General features: G+C 37.7%; 1 protein-coding gene across 4 annotated transcripts in view; it reads left to right on the top strand.

Moving 5' to 3' along the window:
* The first annotated feature begins 833 nt into the window (after window positions 1-833).
* LOC131154982 (uncharacterized) overlaps window positions 834-20,507 on the top strand; it is a 44,571-nt gene continuing 24,897 nt past the window's right edge. The window contains exons 1-5 of one of the 4 annotated variants that reach the window (XM_058107850.1): window positions 834-1,071; window positions 1,544-1,618; window positions 10,852-10,945; window positions 11,070-11,178; window positions 11,258-11,296. In XM_058107850.1, coding sequence (XP_057963833.1) covers window positions 1,558-1,618; window positions 10,852-10,945; window positions 11,070-11,178; window positions 11,258-11,296 — 303 coding nt within the window. In that variant the 5' untranslated portion in view covers window positions 834-1,071; window positions 1,544-1,557. Of the gene's footprint in view, window positions 1,072-1,538; window positions 1,619-10,851; window positions 10,946-11,069; window positions 11,179-11,257; window positions 11,297-20,507 lie in introns of all 4 variants that reach the window. The other 3 variants (XM_058107849.1, XM_058107852.1, XM_058107851.1) reach the window with 3 other exon arrangements.

Raw genomic sequence — 20,507 nt, 5'->3', positions numbered from 1 at the left:
TGCTGTAGGGGCGGCTTCCGCCGGCGTGGGAATAGTCTAGAATACCTAGTGACGCCCTCAAGGTGTGCCTAGTTGACTCCCTCGAAGAGAAGTGCTCGTTGACACCCTTGAGGTGTGCCTAGGCTTCAGGATATCCGACATAATAATAAAAAAAATATTTATTTAAAATAAAATAAGATCTAATGATATATTCCTTCAGAATTTTGCTATGTTAAGTGTTTGGGTTCTAACTTTTAATGTAAACAAACAAAATAATTTTATTTTAATAAAAGAATACATGATAACACAAGTTTAAAGTCCTGTTTGAATCAAGGATTTGCTTGAAGAAAGGAAGGAAAGTAAAATAAAATGAAAAATATTTTCATTTATTTTTATATTAAAATACGATTAAAATGATTTTTTATTTTAATATGATTAAAAATTAAAGATATAAAATATTAACAATATAAAATTAAATTTTTGTTGATTTATGTGTTATAAATTTTATTTTATTTTATTTTGATAACTAAATATGAAAAAGGAAACTCTTTTGTACTTTTATTTTCTTTATTTAATATTTCAAAAATTTCAAACGGGATTTAACAAGTGAAGAAATTTTTTTTAAGTGTATCAAAATTACATGCCTATTTTATCAAATTCTATATAATATTTATGTATATTTTAGACATATGTTTGATTTTTTATGTTTGATATCATTTAATAATTAAATCAAATTAATTTATCTTCAACTCAATTTCCACTTGTTAGGGTTGACTTGAGTTGAAATGTCGAAAACAATGGAACACTGTGTAATTATACAAACATATGAGGCAGTTCCGCAATTAAATAAAATAGTAAAAACCATTTCGGGTTCTGGCTCTTGCGCCTTGGACATCTCTCGCAGAAACCGTAGGCGGGGGGGACAGATAGCGACGGCGCAGAGCTGAGGAGAAAGAGCCGCTTGGTGGGAGGTGGCTCCTTCCTTTTCTGACCTCAATACCGTTCTCTCTCGCCGTTGAAGACCCTGCAATCGGCAATTGTCGACCTTCACTTCTAGTTATTCTTGTTGTTCCTTTCTCTCGGGCAACTCAGGTGATTCCTTTGATAATTAATTTTATTAGTGCACCCTTCTTCTGGGAGATTTTTTTTTTTTTTTGAATTTCGTTGTTATTTGACTTCATTCTTTTCTGGGTAATTTTTTTACTACGTTTGTTTTGATGATTTTTTTCCTTGGCTAAAATGTTTTTCCAATTTCTTACTGAAGAGACATTATGATTTTATCTACTTTATGGTAGAGCAGTATTCGGTATAAATAGGATGTTGAAAGAATTTTGATTTCTGTACGAAAATCCCTGTCCAGGGAAAGACAGTGAATTTTGATTGTGGGAAATTATCAAATTCAGTTGTTCCTACGGCTAAATTTAAATGGCATATTTTCATTTAGATTATAACCTGATGATAGGTACCGCCTTCCGTGGATTCTAGAGTATGTTGTTTATCATTTTCTGATTGAATGATTATGCTCCATTTCCTCTTTTCTTTCTGGGTATTTCATGCAGTTCAGATTTATTCCTCGACATGGATGAAAATTCAAATGAAAATAAGACCTTAATGGAGCGCGTTCAACAATTGGAACATGGTATGTACTGTGGTTATTATCTGAAGGACTTACCACTTGGTGGCACTGTGTTCTTTCTCTATGCACTGGTGAATATGTTCTTGCTAGCTTATGATGTTCGCATTGGTTAATAGGCTTATAAAAGATTATTATGTTATTTTCATATACTATTTATTATCTTCCACAGTTTAATAAATACTGTACAAGAACCAGTACCCTAAGATGTTGAATTTTTTTCAATCCCAGATAAGTGTTATTTAATGATGGCAAACGTGTTTTACTTTATGGAATTAACATGTTGATCATGACCCTCATGTATGAATTATTTGCTTTTGAGTTTTGAGTTTTTTGCTTGAATCAACAGAGGCTTTGCTTTAATGTTTCCAAAAGTTGAGTGCAAGTGAAGTTTTTGTTTGATGGAAATTGGATCAAATTGAACCACGAGTTGGGGGAGGCTGCCATAGATAATGTGTTAGAAGATTGTCTGTGGTGCAGCATCAGTGTTTTCTTTGATATCAAAATAAGATATCATTAATAGAAAAAGAATTTATAAGAGGGTGAATGAGATATCTCCCAAGACAAACTGAGACACTCTAAAACTAAACAAAAAACATAAAAAATACTCAAGAAAAGAGAGATTATTAAGTCAACATGTTCCTCTAATCTCTTTGAAACTTCTGAAAGCCTGCCTCTTTACAAAATCCATAATTGACGCACCACATAGAGGCCAAGTACTTAATTTTTTCCCAAACCAGCAATTGGTTTAGTTTTTTCCCAGAAAATATTTGAGTATTATGTTCCATCCATAAACCCCATAATATTGAGAAAAAGCCACACTTCCATAAAGTTGCCCTATTCTTTTGTCTACCAAAGCCTACGAAGGATATTTTTAAAAAGTCTTCCACCGAGGGAGGACAAACCAAGGTTTCTCCCATAACGCGAAGGAGCATATTCCATATACTCCAAGCAAATTCACATTGCAAAAGAAGGTGAAAAGCTGTCTCATAGTTCTTGTAACAGAGCACACATACATCGGGAGAGAGAGCCTTCATAGGTCTCCTAATTTGCAACAAATTGCTAGTATTTATCTTATTAAGCACAATCAACCAAGTGAAAGCCTTTATTTTAGGGTTCCAAATAGTAGAGTATAGCGGGAAAGAAGAGTTGTAACGAATAAAAAATTCAAAAAAAGATTTGCAAGAAAACACTCTTGACTGGTCCAAAGACCAAGAACGAATGTCCCTCCCCAAAGAAAGGTTATTCTCACTTAATAACGACGACAAAGATGATAAATTCCAACATCTCCCTATCATTGAGAGGTCTCCTAAAATGAAAATTCTAGGAAACCAAATGACTGCTCAAGTCACCCACAATAAAAGAAATGACTTTATTTTGCTCAAAACTTAGATGAAAGGGACGAAGGAAAGATGTGGAAAATGGTGCATTTCCCAGTCAAGGGTCTTTCTAAAAACGAATATGAGAACCCCTCCCCATCTCAAGTTTATTGTGAGGGGTGAAAGAAGGATAGATCTGAGAATGGACCTTCTCGGACTCCCCAAAGAGCATCTTATATCAGCATTGGTATACCACCCATTCTCATCCATTACAAACTTTTTATTACTTTATGCCAGAGGGACGATTCTTCTAGAGGGAAGCACCATAGAAATTTAGCTAGAAGAGTGGAGTTTTTAGACACCAACTTGTGAAGACCCAAACCCTCCTCCCTTTTAGATCTACAAACCTCATTCCAAGTCACTAGATGGTCCCTATGACTCTCCTCGCCGGACCACAAAAACACTCTTATAATCCTCTCAAGCTTGCTAGAAATCCTCACCAAAATCTTAAAAACAAACAGGAAATATAATAGGATGCTAGCAAGACAAGCTTGAATCAAAGTAATTCTACCCCCAAGAGAGAAGAGGGTTCCTTTCCAACCATCTAATCTCTTCGTCACCCTTTCCACTACTGGGTTCTAAAAATCTGTGGCTTTAGGGTTAACCCCCAAAGGACACCTAAGTAAGTCAAAGGCCAGTCCGACATACCACACCCCACTTCGTTAACCTGCTCCTTAACACACTCGATTGGCACATTCATAGCCGATAAACCACTCTTCCCCATATTGATTTTGAGCCCAACCACACCCCACTTCGTTAGCTTGCTCCTTAACACGCTCGATTGGCACATTCATAGCCGCTAGACCATTCTTCCCCATATGGATTTTGAGCCCAACCACCCTCTCGGAAATATGAAGAATACCTAAGATTCTCCTAAAGGAAAGACTGTGATTGTCTAAAGAGAACATGGTGTCATTAGAAAACTAGAGATGCGAAACCACCATACCCTCTCTCCTCACTTGTAGGCCTTTGACCAAACCCCTCTCATCCACCCTATCCACCATCCTGCTCAAAACATTTGCTGCAAGGACAAACAAAAAAGGGGATAAAGGGTTTCCTTCTCTAATACCCCTTGAAGCACCAAACCAAGATTTAGGCTCTCCATTCACAATTACCACAAACCACACATTAGACAAACAACCCCTGATCTAGCGATGCCAACGCACACCAAACCCTTTCTCGAAAAACCTCTATCCAAGAAACTCCAACTCACTATCGTAGGCTTTCTCAAAATCTAGTTTAAAAACTGAAATCCATCTTCTTATTCCTACAAATATCCTCCACCACCTCATTGGTTACTATTTGCCTTTGCCCCCACAAATGTGTTTTGAGCACTAGAGATGGTATCATCAAGCACCACACTCAACCTATTAGCTAAGACTTTCGTAATAATCTTAAACACACTAGAGACAATACTAATAGGCCTAAAATCCTCCACTTTAATAGAATTAGATTTCTTCAGTACCAATCATGGTCTTAAATTTCCATGAAATTGTCAAAATTTCCGTCAAAATTTCTGATTTCCGTCACCTTGAAATCGAAATGGCAATCAATTTCCATCTTGTATAATTTCTGTTGAAATCTCAACGAACCATCCGAAATTTATCGAAACCTCGAAATTTTAGCAAAATTTGTCGAAATTTTAACTATGCAATGAAATTTTGTCGAAATTCAAATGAGGGATTCAAGAGTGAAGTGAAATTTCTCTTTTAATTTATTTTATTGAAACAAAAGGTTATCACAAGTGCTTTTGAAATTATATGAAAAAATAAACTTATAGTAATATTTTATTTAACCATTCATGTCTAAATTATCAATATTTGTATAATAAAATTTTTTTAAATGATTTATGAATTTCATTTGCATTAACTAAATATGTTTAATGTACATTATCTTACAAGCATGTTTGATGCACATACTATTTTACGACTTTTCCACTTCATACAAAACATAGATGTATTTAATTTGTAATATATTAGTCTTAAAACTTATTTTATTATGTTTGTTAACCATTTCTAAAGTTTCACAAATAATTTCATGCTTTACTACTAGTTTCCGTTATTTTTTCAAATCGAAATCGAAATTGACATTGAAATTGAAATCTCCGTACTTTTGGAGCTTCGAAAATTGAGTTGAAATCAAAATTTAAGACCTTGGTACCAATGCTATAAATGAGGAATTGATGCTCTTACTAAGGACTCCATTATCAAAGAACTCGCTAAAAGCTTTTAGCAGATCATCCTTTACCATTTCCCAACAATCTTGAAAGAAAGCAATGTTAAAACCATCCGAGCCTGGAGCCTTATCCCTTTCCATCCCAAAAACCGCCCCCCTAACTTTTTCCTCATTTTGATCAGCAGATATAAGGTTACAATCTAAGCCCTCTATCATCAGCCTACAATGATTCTCCTCCAAATACAAGTATTGGAAAAAACTTGGTGATAACAAAAGCAATATGACATTGATTATTAGACATTATCCCATTGCTCACATCTAACTCCCTAATCAAATTCTTACTTCTTTTCCCATTAGCTAGTCTATGAAAGAAAGAAGGGTTGCGGTCACTATCCTTGACCCATTTGAATTTAGTCTTTTGTCTCCAACTCCTCATTTCCTGAAAAATCTCCTTTTCTAGCTTGTTTTTCAGGGAAACCCTCCTAATCTCCTCACTATCTATAAGATTACAATCCTGCTCCTTCCTATACAGTGAAGTTAACTTGCGCAAGATGTTAGATTTTCTAATTTTGACATCACCAAACACCTCCTTATTCCAATCTTCAACTTCTCCTTCAGGCATTTCAACTTTCTCATTATTCGGAACCCTTCCCACCCCTTTTCCAAATCCTCTCCCCAAGAGTCCCTGCCAAAGGCTTGAAGGATGCACGATCCAGCCACATATTCTGAAATCTAAAAGGCGTAGGACCTCAAGACACCTTTCTAGATTCCAACAGGATTGGAAAATGGTCAGAAGTAGTCCTCGGAAGAACACAATGAGAAATGATTGGAAATTCATCCTCTCACTCTCTGCACAAAAAAATAAAAAAAAACCTATCAAGTCTACAAGCCACCACTCTAGCCCTGACTACAGACCAAGTAAACTGAGCATTCCCCAAGGGAATATCTCTTGAACCACTATCCCTGATAAGCAAATCAAAATTCTGCATGCTAGCTGTTACTCTGCCACCCCCTTTTTTCTCACTAGGAAATCTCACTGCATTTAAATTACCTCCTACGGTCCAGGTAGGAGAGCAGAAATAAAAAACATAACACAGCTTCTCCCAAAAAGAACTCCTAATAGCTGGTCTAGTGGGCCCATACATAGAGGAAACCCACCATTGACCCTTCCCTCTCACTTTGAAAAACACAGAAAGGGAGAAAAACCCATAAAAGTGCCCAATTTGGAAATATTTTGAGAATTTTACATAACTAAGATGCCACCTGAAGCACCTCGCAAGGATAAAAATTCCCACTCCTTACCATGGCCCTCCCAAATACTCCTAACAACCCCCCCGTTCAATCAACCTTTTCTAGTTTAGTCTTCAGAATAAGGAGAATATCCATTGAGTATTTGTCCAGGACTTTCTTTATCAAACTCCTCTTTGTAAACCCCCCTAGTCCTCTTACATTCCAACTAACAAGCTTCATAATTTAACTTGCTTAGCCCCTTGCCAACTCCTTTACCACAGTTGTAATTAATCCAAGAAACCATATTTTAAAGCTCCTTTTGGACTTTCTTTTTCCTCCTCTTATAAGTTTTAGGACTTGGGTCCACCTTCACCGAGTTTCCAGCATGATCTAAAAACTCCTACCCTAGATCCCCGAGGAGTTTAAGTGGGTCTAGATTGTCTCTCTCACTTCCCTCACAACTAAACCCACAACCCTTCCTCATATAGTCCTCCTTAAGGCATAAATTTTCCATAGAAAGAATGGGTTGGGTAGGAAAAGGTAAATTACCTTTGCTAATTCTAGACGGGCAGAGGTCCTCGAAAGAAGATCTCCCTTCCCAAAAGGATTCACACCACCCCCACCCCCCCCCCCCCCCCCCCAAAAAAAAAATCATGAGAAGGATTAATTGAATTATCCACAGGAGAACAAATGAGCCCAAGGCCAGTATTAGAAGGCACAGGCCTCTCTTAAGGCTTTCAAATGATCAAAATTGTAATTAATGAGATTAATACTTGCTTGAGCATTTTCAAGAGGCAGTTGAAGGCAACCTCTATCCGACTGCTGTGATAACACTCTTAGCCAACTCTTCCCCCTCAATCTCTTTAGTGTTTGGTTGCTTGAAAATTGAAGCTGGAGTTTGGGAGGAGGCTACTGTGTTTGTAATTGTAATGAACCATTGTGATCCAGGACAACATCAAGGATCTGCAGTCATGAGAGAATGTGGGAGAGATAGAGGAGAGAAGAGGGGAAGAAGAAGGAAGAGAAGGAAGGAGATACAAGGGGGAATCACACGTTCACTTTCAATTCAAATTCAACAATAACCTACTCCTATGTGTTCACTTTCAATTCAAATTCAACAATAACCTACACCTATGTGTTCACTTTCAATTCAAATTCAACAATAACCTACTCCTACGTGGCTTTCATGCGCTATTTATAAGAAAGCCAATAACACAAGAAATTATTTATATACCCCCAAAACTACATGAATTTACAAACAAGCTCCTAGATTACATAAATATTACAAACAAGCCCACAAATACACATAATCATATACCAATTAAACTCAACACATAATAATCTATTAACTAAACCGAACAATCCTTGACCCAGTTCTTTTGAATGAGTCTCCAACAAGGGTCTGCCCATGGTCCGACTTCTTGTCCTACATCAAATCTCCCCAGTTAGAAAAATTCAGCCTCAAATTTTGAAATGTTAAAGAGGATCAGAACTCAGAAGTAAGTAGCAAGCTTGGACTTCTCGAAAGCCAGCGCTTGAGTGATGAAAGAAACCACATTCAGTTGATGGCACCATAGACTTGAATTGAGAATTGACATCAATGAACACATCAGGAATGACAAACTCGACAACAGGAATCCTTGGAAGACTTTAAATGTCTTCAACACATGCATTTACTTGCTTGTAGTGTCTTCAAGTTGGGGAACTTTGACAAGATCAATAATCTCAGATTCTTTGTCGTGGTTGGTTGGTAGAGCTGGCTTCAAATGATCTTCTTACCATAATAGTCAAAGGCATATGTGTTCTCATGTCCTTGTGTCACGCCCAAATCATCGAACCAAGGAGGACATGGCCAATATTCATAGGTCTGATATCAAGCCAAACACCATCAAAATAGTCACTCATTTGGATGGGAAACAATACCTTTCACAAACATGTAAAAGAGTGTTATCAATTCAAGATATGTCGTAAGGCTTTGGGTGGGGATGAGTATGCATTCTAGTGACTCCATTTCTAGAAACCACATTCATAGGAAGTCTTCCATCAATGATGAATTTGCAGACGTTAAGGTATAGAGTGACTTGATATTATGTCCAGAGTATGACAAAGCCACTCATTTTTCCAGTAAGCTGTCACCATGTTGCTCGATATATTTATATATATATATATATAAGTCTGACTCCCAATTTCTTAAGAAACCATCTTCAATTCACATGTAGTCTTGAGTGCATGCAGAAATTGAACAAACTTAGAAAACTCACAAATGCAGCAATGCAAATTGACTTTTATTGCTGATTGTCAATCCATGCTCCAAAGTGCTGATGGTGCACTGATAGTTCAATTTCTAGTATTTCATATCAAAATATCAAACTTGTTTACAAAATATCATGCCCACAATCAAAATATCATGCTGCAGATTGAAATATCATGTAAAACCCAAAATATCTTGGCTTGAGCAATTTCGTGCGAAACTGGAAAATACAGGACAGACTGGTAGGTGCATGAGTCGCATGAGCCTCCAGCAACGGTCCTCCAGCCATGAAATTTCAGGCGAAGGTAGATCAAGGGGTGAGGATTGCGAGGTGGTGGTGGTGGTGTGCAGAAATAATTCCAGGAAATTAAGGATTTAAGAGGGGGGACGGCTGGAAACTTTTGGCTGGCGCATGGGATTTTACCTGTGCTCATATGCTGATGAAATTTCAGGGGAGGGGTTTCAGGGGTTTGGGGGAGTGGTGCTTTCAATGGTATGGGTGGTGTTGCAACATGATATTTGGAAATTAGTATTTTGAAATTAGGGCCACGACTGTAATTTTGGAAGAAGTGCAAAACTGCTCTTTGTTTTTTTTTTTTTTTTGGTTTTTTGTTTTTTTACTGAAAATACTGACCAGAAGAATCAAGAACAGGAACAAAAAATCAGAATCAAAGAGGTATAGGAGTGAGGAGAACATAGAATGACGAAGAGAAAAGAACAAAGAATAAAAGGGAAAATTGACAGATTTATACACGGAATAGAGGAGAAATCAGAAACTGTAACAGGGGAAAGACAGAAATAAGATTACAAAACAGAGTGGAAAAAGAAGGGGAGAAGGAAAAGGGAGAAGGAGGAGGTAGGAGGAAGAAAGAACAGATAAACTGAAAAGAACATTGAGTGAGAAGATTAGAAGATCAGAAATAGAGAGAGATAGAAAATGAAGAAATCTGAAAAAGAGAGGGAAAAATGGGGGCAAAGAAGTGGAAGAACAGAGATCGATCTTGGGCTCTCATACCAAATGATTCAGGACAGCATCAAGGATCTGCACCCATGAGAGAATGTGGGAGAGATGGAGGAGAGAAGAGGGGAAGAAGAAGAAGGAAGAAAGAAGAAGGAAGGAGATACAGATGGGAAATTACATGTTCACTTTCAGTTCCAATTCAACAATAACCTACTCCTACATGGCTTTCATACACTATTTATATGAAAGCCAGTCACACCAGGAAATTACACATATACCCCTAAAACTACATGAAACTCCAAACAAACTCCTAAATTACACAAATATTACAAACAAGCCCCCAAATACAGATAATCTTAGACTAATTAAACTAAATACATAATATAGTATTAACTAAACCCAGCAATCCTTGACCAATTCTTTTGAATGCGTCTCCAACAAGGGTCTGCCCATGGTCTGGCTTCTTGTCCTACATCACATTGATAATGTGAGTGGATGACATACTTGATAGTCTTATTTAGGGGTTGATAGTCATTGAACATAACTTGTCTCAGATGTTTTGTGATGGACAGAAGTTTCCTCTTGATGCCTAACCAAGTCAAATTTGCCGTATTGAGTATTTTATTTCTACTGCTTGTGAAGACTTACTCTTGTTTTGAGTAGCAGGACATTCTATCAATCTTTACATGGCCATATCCATTGCTGTTAAAGTCTTTCACCAGGATAATGCTGCTTTAAATTTCTGATCCACTTGTTTTATATACCCCTACCTTGTGTAATCTGTCTGATATTTGCCCTTAGTATCTTCTATGGAATCCATTAGCACCATAATTTTATTTTATTTTATTTTTTCGATAGCAATCCAATCTCACATCTCTTCTACTCATAGCCAGAAATGGAGATTCTGCTTTCTTTTCTCAGCCAGACTTTTGCAGCCACGTATCAAACTCCACAATTTTTGTCATAAGACGCATAATCCGATCTGAAATATGTTACTGTTGTTTGCTACTACTGAACTTAGCCATGCATATTCTGATATGAACAATAAGGGAGAGGGTCTACTTGATAACATATTACTAGGCATTTTGTTAAATAGTTAACAAGCTCATTGTACATGTAGCAGATTTGTTAGTAGTTGATTCTAGAATCTAGAGTATCCTTGTTTTTTTTGTTTAGCCTCTAAATTATTTCTATGATATAGTTTTGATTAGATATGTAGTTCATATGCTATTCCATTTTGCAGAGCGCGATGAATTACATAAAGATATTGAACAATTATGCATGCAGCAGGCTGGACCTAGCTATCTCGCTGTGGCTACTCGAATGCATTTCCAAAGGTATCTTTATTTCCTGTCTTCAAAGTCAAAATTTTTTATTTTATTTATTTAGCATGGTGGGAAGGCAATGATTTTGTGTGAGCCTGCAATTAAGTTGCCTTGCTTTGAAAATTATGTCCATTAGGACAGCTAGCTTGGAGCAAGAGATTGAGAACTTAAAAAAGAAGTTAGCTGCTTGCACAAGAGATAATTTAAATCTTCAAGAGGAGCTTTCAGAGGCTTATCGTATCAAGGTGGGTTTTTGCATTTATATTTACTGCACTAGTGCAATTCTGCTCTTGTATTTTTATGTGTTTTCTTTGCTGTCCCCAGAGCCAGCTCGCAGATTTACATGGTGCAGAGGTTTCAAAGGTATCTCTCTCTCTCTCTCTGTATGCATGTGTTGGGGTATGCTGGTGGGAATCTAACATGCATCTTTCTTGAGAAATTATGGCAATTAATATAATAAAACACCAACGTGTAGTTGTATCATAGACTGAAACAACTGAAAGGACAAAAAAAGGTTTGAGTATTGATATGATCAACTGTGTGTGTGTGTTGAGGGAGGGAGGGAGAGAGAGAGAGAGAGAGAGAGAGAGAGAGAGAGAGAGAGATTGCATTCTGAATGTAACACAAACAAAATGTCTGTATTCCCAACATTAAATGCAAAAAAAAAAAAAAATCACAAAACAACCCTAAAGTATCTAAAACATCCAAAATAACTTTAAATTAACTAAAACTCCTAAAATATCTAAGCAACGACAACCCTAATTTCTAAATCCTCATGCAGAGCATGTTTGCATGGAATTATCCACATCTGGTTCTCCATGTTGGAGCAAGTGTCCCTAAGTTTTAAAATGGCACAACAAGAGCGGGGACAATACATTGATGAGTGTCATGGGTTGAACACTTCATACCTTGTGAAGGGTCATGCTGCATTTGTTAAAGCACTCTTGCTTAACTAGTTAGCAGAAATTATACTGCGGTTTACTACAATAACACATTGATAGTCATTGAATGCAAAGTGAGCGGAAGTAGCAAGCAAGCATGTAAGCAAATGAGAATCATGTGGTAAACATTAAAGCAACGTAATTCATTAACAATATCTCCGTAGGCAACGTGTGTTTACTTTAGCGAGGGAAGCAAGTATGCTAAACACGTTTACAAATGCTAGTGAACTTTATAATGATTAATGAACACTCACCTTCTTTTAACGAGCTTATATGCTATTCTAATTCTAGCACTAGGAAACATAAAACTGATTGAGGAGTCACACTCCCTTTTTACACTAAGACATAAGCACACTCAATGAGTAAAACCTAAACTTCTATTTACATGATGGATACCCATCCCATGTACACAAGGCAAGCGCTCATAGGCAAGTATAATGCCCTGAACAAGCTTGGCTCGTGACATTCTCCCCTATTTATGTAGTCGACGTCTTTATAGAATTTGACACTAAGTACTCTTCAACTTTATCCACGAATGGTTCCATGTCTTCCAATGATGTCCAGTTGATTTCTTCATCTTCAAAGCCTTTCCACTTCACTCTGAACTTGTGCTGCTTCGTCCTTGATGATGTGAACTCTCTTGCAGTTTGCAAGGATGACTTGAACTTATCTTCTGGTTGCCCTATCTTCAGTGGTGCTCTGATTGACTTACTTTTGCTTGGATTTTAGTGTTACCGTTGAATATCTTGAGGCAGCTAACTTGAAACACAAGATGCACTTTCATCCAAGCCAGAGGTTCAACCTTGTAAGAGGCATTCTCGACTTGAACCAAGATGGGGATTGCTCCTTCATTTTTGCAAAGTAATCTCCTATCTCAACCTCGTAGTCACTTGATTTGCTCTAGATGAAGCTTACCACCCACATTGAAGTGCGACAGTCTTCTCCTTTGATTTGTTCACTTCTTCATCTACTTGGAAGCTTTCTCTAGAGAAGGTTGGGCAATCTCTGCATTCTATCTCCATTCTTTCGTGAAAAGATGTATGCTCTCGAATTCTTTCCATTGTGTGGTTTATCCATTGTGTGAGGTAACAATGGCTGCTAGCCTGTAACTAACTCAAAAGGACTTTTGTTGGTTGTTAAGCTCTTTTTGGCTTTGAAACAAAACTTTTGTCACATTGAGTAGTTGCACCTAATTCTTTTTGTTGGCAGTGACGAAATGGTGCAAGTACTCCTGTAGTAGCCCATTTAATCTCTCCATCTGTCTGAGGGTGGTAGCTTGAAGAGATGTCAAGCTGTGACTCGAGGATTCTAAAAAGTTCTGTCCAGTAGTTCCTTGTGAATATTGAGTCCGGGTCAATGACAATGTCTTAGAGAACACCCCAATACTTACATTATATGCTTGAAAAATAGTTGTGCTGTCTCCTTTGCTGAATAATACTTTGGTGTAGGTATGAAAATATTGTATTTTGAAAAATTTTCTATAACAATGAGTATAGACATTGCATCTCCAACTTTGGGTACTCTCCTGTGGTCTTTTGTTGGTACTTGAAGAGGCTCCAACAAACAAGTTCGGCATACTCGACCACCTCATACACATGTGTGGCTAGTCGTACTTCTACTTCAACAATGCCAATGTGCGATGCCATCCTAGATGGCCTACCCACATGGTGTCATGACACTTTCTCAATAGTGTCTTCCTCATCACCAGCTTGAGGCACATAGAGTTGGTTACCATGTGTCATTAGCAACCCATCTTCTAACAAGAACAAACGTACTTTGCTCTCTTCCACCAACTTCATAAGGTTTTTGGGAATTGAATCTTTGACAAGGTTCTTCTTAATGTGCTACCGCATTATCATTGTAACCATATTGTTAAGCACGTTGCCATCTGCAAGGCTGTAAGCTTGACCTTCCTACTTTGAGCATTTTGCGACTTCGTTCATTTGTTCTAGGAATTCTTGCTAACGGGCCTACATGGGTGATAACTTAGGTTGTTTGAAGAAGTGACTGATTAGTTATTTGTTTCACCATGAACTTCGACCCAAGTAGGTAATGTTCCCACATGCGAAGACAATGTGTCAGTGCTAGTCCCTCCTTCTCTTGAGTTGTGTACTTATACTTTGCTTCACTCTGCTTACGGTTCTCATATGCAACATGATGCCCATATTGTAATAAGACTCTACCAAGGGTATAGTTTGATGCATTTGTCTATACCTCGAAGGGCTTCATGATATTCAGAAGAGCAAGTACTAGATTTTGCATAAGGGCTTCCTTCAAGTTGTTAAAGGCTTCTTGACACTTTTGTGTCTAGTTCCACCTATGAATCTTCTTTAATGGTTTTTTTAACGGGGCAATTCTCCTTGAGTATCCCTCCAAGAACTTGCAATAATAGTTAGCGAGTCCAAGAAAGGAGTGCAGCTGCTTCATTGTCGTTAGAATCATCCAGTCTTGAATAACTCTCACCTTCTCCATATCCATTCGAATATGACCTTGCTTGATCACATGACCAAGGAATTTGATGCTCCTATGAGAGAAAGAGCACTTCTCTTTTTTCACATCAAAGCTATTCTCCTTCAGCTTGTCCAACACCTTTCTTTGATGCTTTTCTTGTTCCTCTAGAGTGGAACTGTAGACAATCATGTTATCCAAATACACCACAACAAATACTCATGAAACACTTGGTTCATGAATGTGTAGGATGTCGTTGACGCTTTTGTCAACCCGAAGGGCATCACCAAGAACTCATACGCCTACTATCGCGTCATGCAAATAGTATTTGACTCATCACCATTTGCTATCCTCATCTGATAGTAGCCTAACTACAAGTCAAAGTACTTGGCATGACCTAGATGATAAAACAAATCAACAACCAATGGAATGGGATACTTGTTGTGCACAGTCACCTTGTTGAGCGCGTGGTAGTCCACATATATTTTGCATGCCTCCATCATGTTTTCTTTGAAGCAACGTTGCTCCAAATGGTGCTTTGGAAAGACGTATATAGCCCGCTTCCAATAACTCAGTAAGTTGCTTCCTCAACACTGCTAACTCTGAAGGAGCCATTTGACGTGACCCTTTAACAAGAGGCTTCATCCCTGGTAACAAATTGTTTTTATGCTCCACTCCCTGTTTTGGACGTAAGTTGTGAGATAGCTTGTTTGGCTTCACAACTTTATAGTCATCCCACATAACTTAGATGGCGGTAGATACCCGCTCTTAGCCCTACCACCAATGTGGCAAGGAGTGTTTGCTCATCCCTTCTCAAACCTTTCTTGAGCTGCGTGGCTGAGAGGAACTTCTCATTGTCCCCTTTCTTTGTAATGGCTTATATCATGCAAGGGTGGTCTCTCATCAGGCAAAGAGAACTTGCGAACGACATTGGTACCGCTGTAGTCTCCCTTAAGAATTCCGTTCCAAGTATCTATCAAAAATCATCCACTGGCCTGACTATGAAATTTGTATGTCTTGTCCATTGCCCAAGCTTCACAGTCACTTTCTTGGCTACTCCAAGTGTAGGTTTAGCTTCGGAGTTAACTGCTTTCATGCGTTTTGAGTCCTTCTTCAAGTTCAAGTTGAGTTTTTGAATTTTTGCTTGTAAGACAAAGTTAGAGATAGCCCCGGTATTCACCATAGAACGGGGGCTCTTCCCTTTGATCCGCAGATGCATAAACATTAACACTTTCGCTTGGATAAATTTTGGCTCTTTTGTTTGCCTCTCCAATTTATTGAATAACTGCATTGCACACAACCTTGGGGGTTCCTCCTCATCCTCATCATCATCTTGTGCCCCCTCCACAATGGAAGCTTGCAACTCTTTGAGTGATAGCTTGTGAGGGCAATCAACAGCTCTCTATGAGGGTCTCAACTTAAGAAGCATGCTATCTTTCCTTTACCACTAAATGTGTTGAAAGACCGAGAAAATGAAGCTTCCTTTGAAGTTGATGCCTTGGTGTCTACTCTCCCACTTTTAGATTTGCCTTACTTGAGAGACTTTTTGCTATTTCCACCCATGCCACTCTCTTTGGACATTGTGGAACTTTCCAATATAGTCAATCAAGTGTTTTGACTTCTGTGACAGCTTGTGTAGTAGGCAAGTCTTGAACTCTTTGTTGATGAAGCTTTACTCTTGCCTATGGTATCAACCCCTCAAGAAAATAGAACAACTTGTGTTTTTTTTGACATCACTTGGATATCCAACATCAAAGCAGAGCATTGTTTCATATACTCCTTGACTGTACCCATGTGCTTAAGATCTTGCAGTTTGTGCTGAGCATTGCACGTAACATTCTCAAGAAAGAATTAAACCTTGAGCTCTCTCTTCAAGTCTGCCCAATAATAACTTACACTCTGCCCATTCATCTCATTGTACTTGGTACGCGACCAGAGCATAGTGTCACCACTCAAGTACATCGTAGCCACGAATACTTTCACCTCCTTTGAGTCGGTCCTTGTTGCACAAAAGTGTTTATTGTTCTATGTTAATTAAGAAGTTCGCCAACTCCTTGCATCATGGGCACCCCCATATGCTTTGGGTTTTGGAACCTTTGTTCTTCTATACTCTATCCTTGTTGAGTTGGAATTTCCCATAGCATAAACCATTAGGTTCTTGGTATTCAAATCACTCATCGACCAAATTTTCAAAGCAATTAACCAAGCTTTGATACCAATTGTCATGGACCGAACACTTTTTGCCTTGTGAAGGGTTATGTGTCACTTGTTAAAGTACTCTTGTTTAACGTAGTTTTCCACAATAACACATTCATATTCATTGAATGCAAAGTAAATGAAAGCACTAGGCAAGCATGTAAGTAAATGAGAATAACATGGTAAACATTAAAGCAACGCAATTTATTAACAACACCTCCATAGACAACGTCTGTTTTGTGAAGGAGGCAAGTAGGCTAAACACATTTACAAATGCTAGTGTGTTTATAATGATTGATGAACACTCACCTTCCATTAAAGAGCCTTATATGCTATTCCATCTTTGGCACTAGGAAACATAAAATTTCCATAGAAGTCATACCCCCTTTTTACGCTAAGGCGTAAACACACTGAATGAGTAAAAGTATGTTACTAATTACTTGATGGTTACCCATCCCATGTATACAAGGCAGCAGTTACAGGCAAGCATAATGTCCTGAACAAGCTTGGTCTACGACAATGAGCCATTCAACTTGTAGTTTCATATATTCGATTTTCTCCCAACATGGAAATATCGCCAGTATATTACTGAAATTCTCATCAACATTCCCAATTCTAATGAAGTCAAGTGAAGAATTGTCACACATTGGAAGATCAATCTAGAAATATTTTCCATTTTCACCCAACATGGAAATATTGCCAGTATATTATTGAAATTCTCATCAACATTCCCAATTCTAATGAAGTCAAGTGGAGAATTGTCACACTTTGGAAGATCAATCTAGACCTGGAGTGTGTGCATCATAGACTTTGTCTGATTACCTCTTTACCTAAAAGCTTAAGTTGTTAGGTTGTGGGCCAACAATGTATACCATGCTTCAACACTCCCCAACAGGTGCATCTCGATAGCATGTGGAGAGATAAACAAAGAATAAATAACACTCATTATAGGAATACAATAGTTTTTAAACACCACACAATTAATGTAGGCAACAAGACTAGAACCTAGGACATTTTGGTAACCAACTAGCTCTGATATCCTCTTTAATTTTTTATTTTAATTTTAAATTTTATTTTTCATTTTTATTTATTTATTTATTAATTTATTATTATTATTATTTTTTTTTATTTTTTTTTTTTGGTTTTGTGCGTTAAGCACCAGATTTAATACCATGTTAGGTTATACCTAAAAGCTCAAGTTGTTAGGTTGTGTGCCAACGATATATATCATGCTTTAACAGACTTGTCTATGAGACCCATTAATTTCATCCTCTAAAAAGTCTCACTTTGAATAGAATCTCAAATTTTATCTGAACTCTGCAGCATGTTCTTTGCGGTCCTCTAGAGATTTTATTTTATTTTTTGATAATAAAAATGATCTATTAATAAAGAGCATAATTACGGAGAATGGAGGATAAGAAATCCTCTTGGTAAAACAGAGAGCTAAAAGGCAGAAACACAATCACATTAGAGCTGCCTTCTAATCTATTTGGGTTGAGTTGTGGATTGCAATTTCATACAAAACAAAGAGTGTGGGTTTGATGACGGGTTGAGGGTGCAAACAAATTGACCCGAATATAATGAAAAAAAAAGTAAAAGAAACAACAAATAAAGGGAGAGAAGGCTGGGGGCTGCATATTGTGGCTTTTGTTCTAAGGCTAAGGTTCCTTAGAGAAACTCTTTCTAGTTCAATCTATATATATCGAGCCATTAGAGACTCAAGTCACTTGCTTATGTTTTGCAAAATTTCAATTTCACTTATACTTTTCCATGTTATTTGCTTCTTAAAAAAATAAAATTAAATCGCCAACCCAGCCCAATCCACCAAGTATCAAACTAAATCCAAACCATATCAAATACAGTTCGACTTTGGTTTGAGTTTTTTTTGAAACTGACGTAGTCGATTGGGTTGAAAATTTGAGCTCAACCTGACACAACCTGACCCACAAGCAACCCTATTGTCCTTTATTTTCTGATATATTATTGTATTCAAAATAAAATTCAAGATGGAGCAAAAGATCTATGACTCTGTTGGAAAAATTACCATTGTAGCAGGCAACATTTTCAAGGCAAGGAATAGAAGCCATGTAACAATTTCCTAATTCATTTCTCACTAAGTATTAAAAGGTTGGCTTCACCCTCGCAATTTCTTCAGTTTCCTGCGGTAATTATGAATATCTTGCAAAAATTCACCAATATCTTGCAAGAAGACCTCAAAATGTTGCTGCAAATGTTAATTTCAGTTTGGGCTGGGAGAAAGGAGGAAAAGGTGAGCCGCTTAGGTTGTTCAAGGATCTCATGAGTGGCTGTTCTACCTCCTAAAATGTGCAGTGACACCATTCTACCTTCTAAAATGTGCAATGGCACTCCATTTCGTTGGAGGTGCAGTCTATCTTGAGCAAAAATAATTTCTCATGGCTGTTGGTCAATTTTTGTGTCTGTAATCAAATAAAACAGGGAAATGAGAAAATGGGATTGTCCTGGGCTGCTGGCATGTATGCGTCCGGTTCTGCAGTGATGATTTTCTTGGTGGCTGACAGATCAGATGATGGGAATTTCAGTGATCTTGGCAGTGTAGCCTAAGAACACCTGGTCCAGGAAAGAGACGACTTTGAAGTGCAGTGATGGGAAGTTCTTCCACTGGCGCACTTGATTACACCAGTCAATGGACAGTGGTTTAAATTTGGGGTTGGGTGGATCAGAGGGCTCTGATTATGCTAGATTCCAATGATGTCTACAATTGATGATGAAGTGTGGGAACCTAAACAAGAGCATCGATTGTAATTTCCCAGAGTTGAACAGTGCTGCAATGTGTCATGGTCTCACATCATATGCGTATTAGGAGAGATCTTGGGCTTATAGGGATTGTCTGGGGCCCCAATTATGTGAGATGCCTTTTATAGGACAAAACTATGGGGCTAGTGGGCCAAAGTGGACAATACCTTACCGACGTTGGGCTGAGACTGTGACACAATGCCTAGGTCCTTTATTGTGATTTCTGATTCTGGGTTTGGCTTTGATGGCTGATTGAAGTGATTATGGGTTGTTCTGATTACTTGGATACAGTCTGACAAAAATGGCAGCAGCAAGGTACTACGGTTGTGATTTGAATTTTGTGCTAATACCAAACATGATGTAGGACAGGAGAGAGAGTGAGATAAGAAGGGGAAGGAGGAGAATGTAGAGAGGGAGAGGGGGGGGGGAGAAGTTTGATTTCAGTTCATAACTGCATTCTAATCATACATTATGCACAAAGTATTGTACACAGTACACCCAACATTAGAAGTAAAACAAATAATTAGAAAATAACTGTATATTATAAAAAATAACCATAAATTAAATAAAGCTAAAAAAATATCTAGATTTCTTAAATTAAACAAAATCCCTAATTTTCAAATTTTCAAGCAAAATATGGTCACCTTGAATTCTACGCAAGCTACCCTCCATCACATCATGGAGAGATGGAAAAGTTTCTATTGTCATTTTCCTTGAACTCTCCACTTGACCAGTTTTTTGACCTCTTGCTTGATGATTGGGGTCTTGTACCTGTTTTCTGCAAGAAGCACAAGCTAAGTTTGATTATGATAATTCTTGGATGTGTTGAGTTTTCTGTGTTAATAATTGAAGGCCAAGTGGGGTTCAGTGACAGTTTTCCATACACCTTCTACGCATGAATTTCGTTTTGATGGAGTTTTGTAATAGAAGGTGCGCGTATGGGTGGGTTGGACTCAATTAGTTGAGTGATCAAAACATTTTAGTTGGTGGATGTTAGAATGCGTTGATCTTCATTGTCTTATTTGACAACTTGACCCCCAGTTTGGTTTGCAAAATGGAATTAAGAAGGTAAGGATTCGAGGTAGGAATGGAATTAAGACTAGAACCAGTCATTGTTGGGATGTGATTGCATTTGGTTAGTGACACGTAATTTTTGTAGGAGTTGTAATTTCCATTCCTTTCCAAAGTATACTTCAATGGTGTCTATAATGGAA

Source organism: Malania oleifera, chromosome 5, assembly GCF_029873635.1.
Source record: "Malania oleifera isolate guangnan ecotype guangnan chromosome 5, ASM2987363v1, whole genome shotgun sequence".
Classification (NCBI taxonomy): Eukaryota; Viridiplantae; Streptophyta; class Magnoliopsida; order Santalales; family Ximeniaceae; genus Malania; species Malania oleifera.
This window is presented reverse-complemented; position numbering and strand designations above follow the sequence as displayed.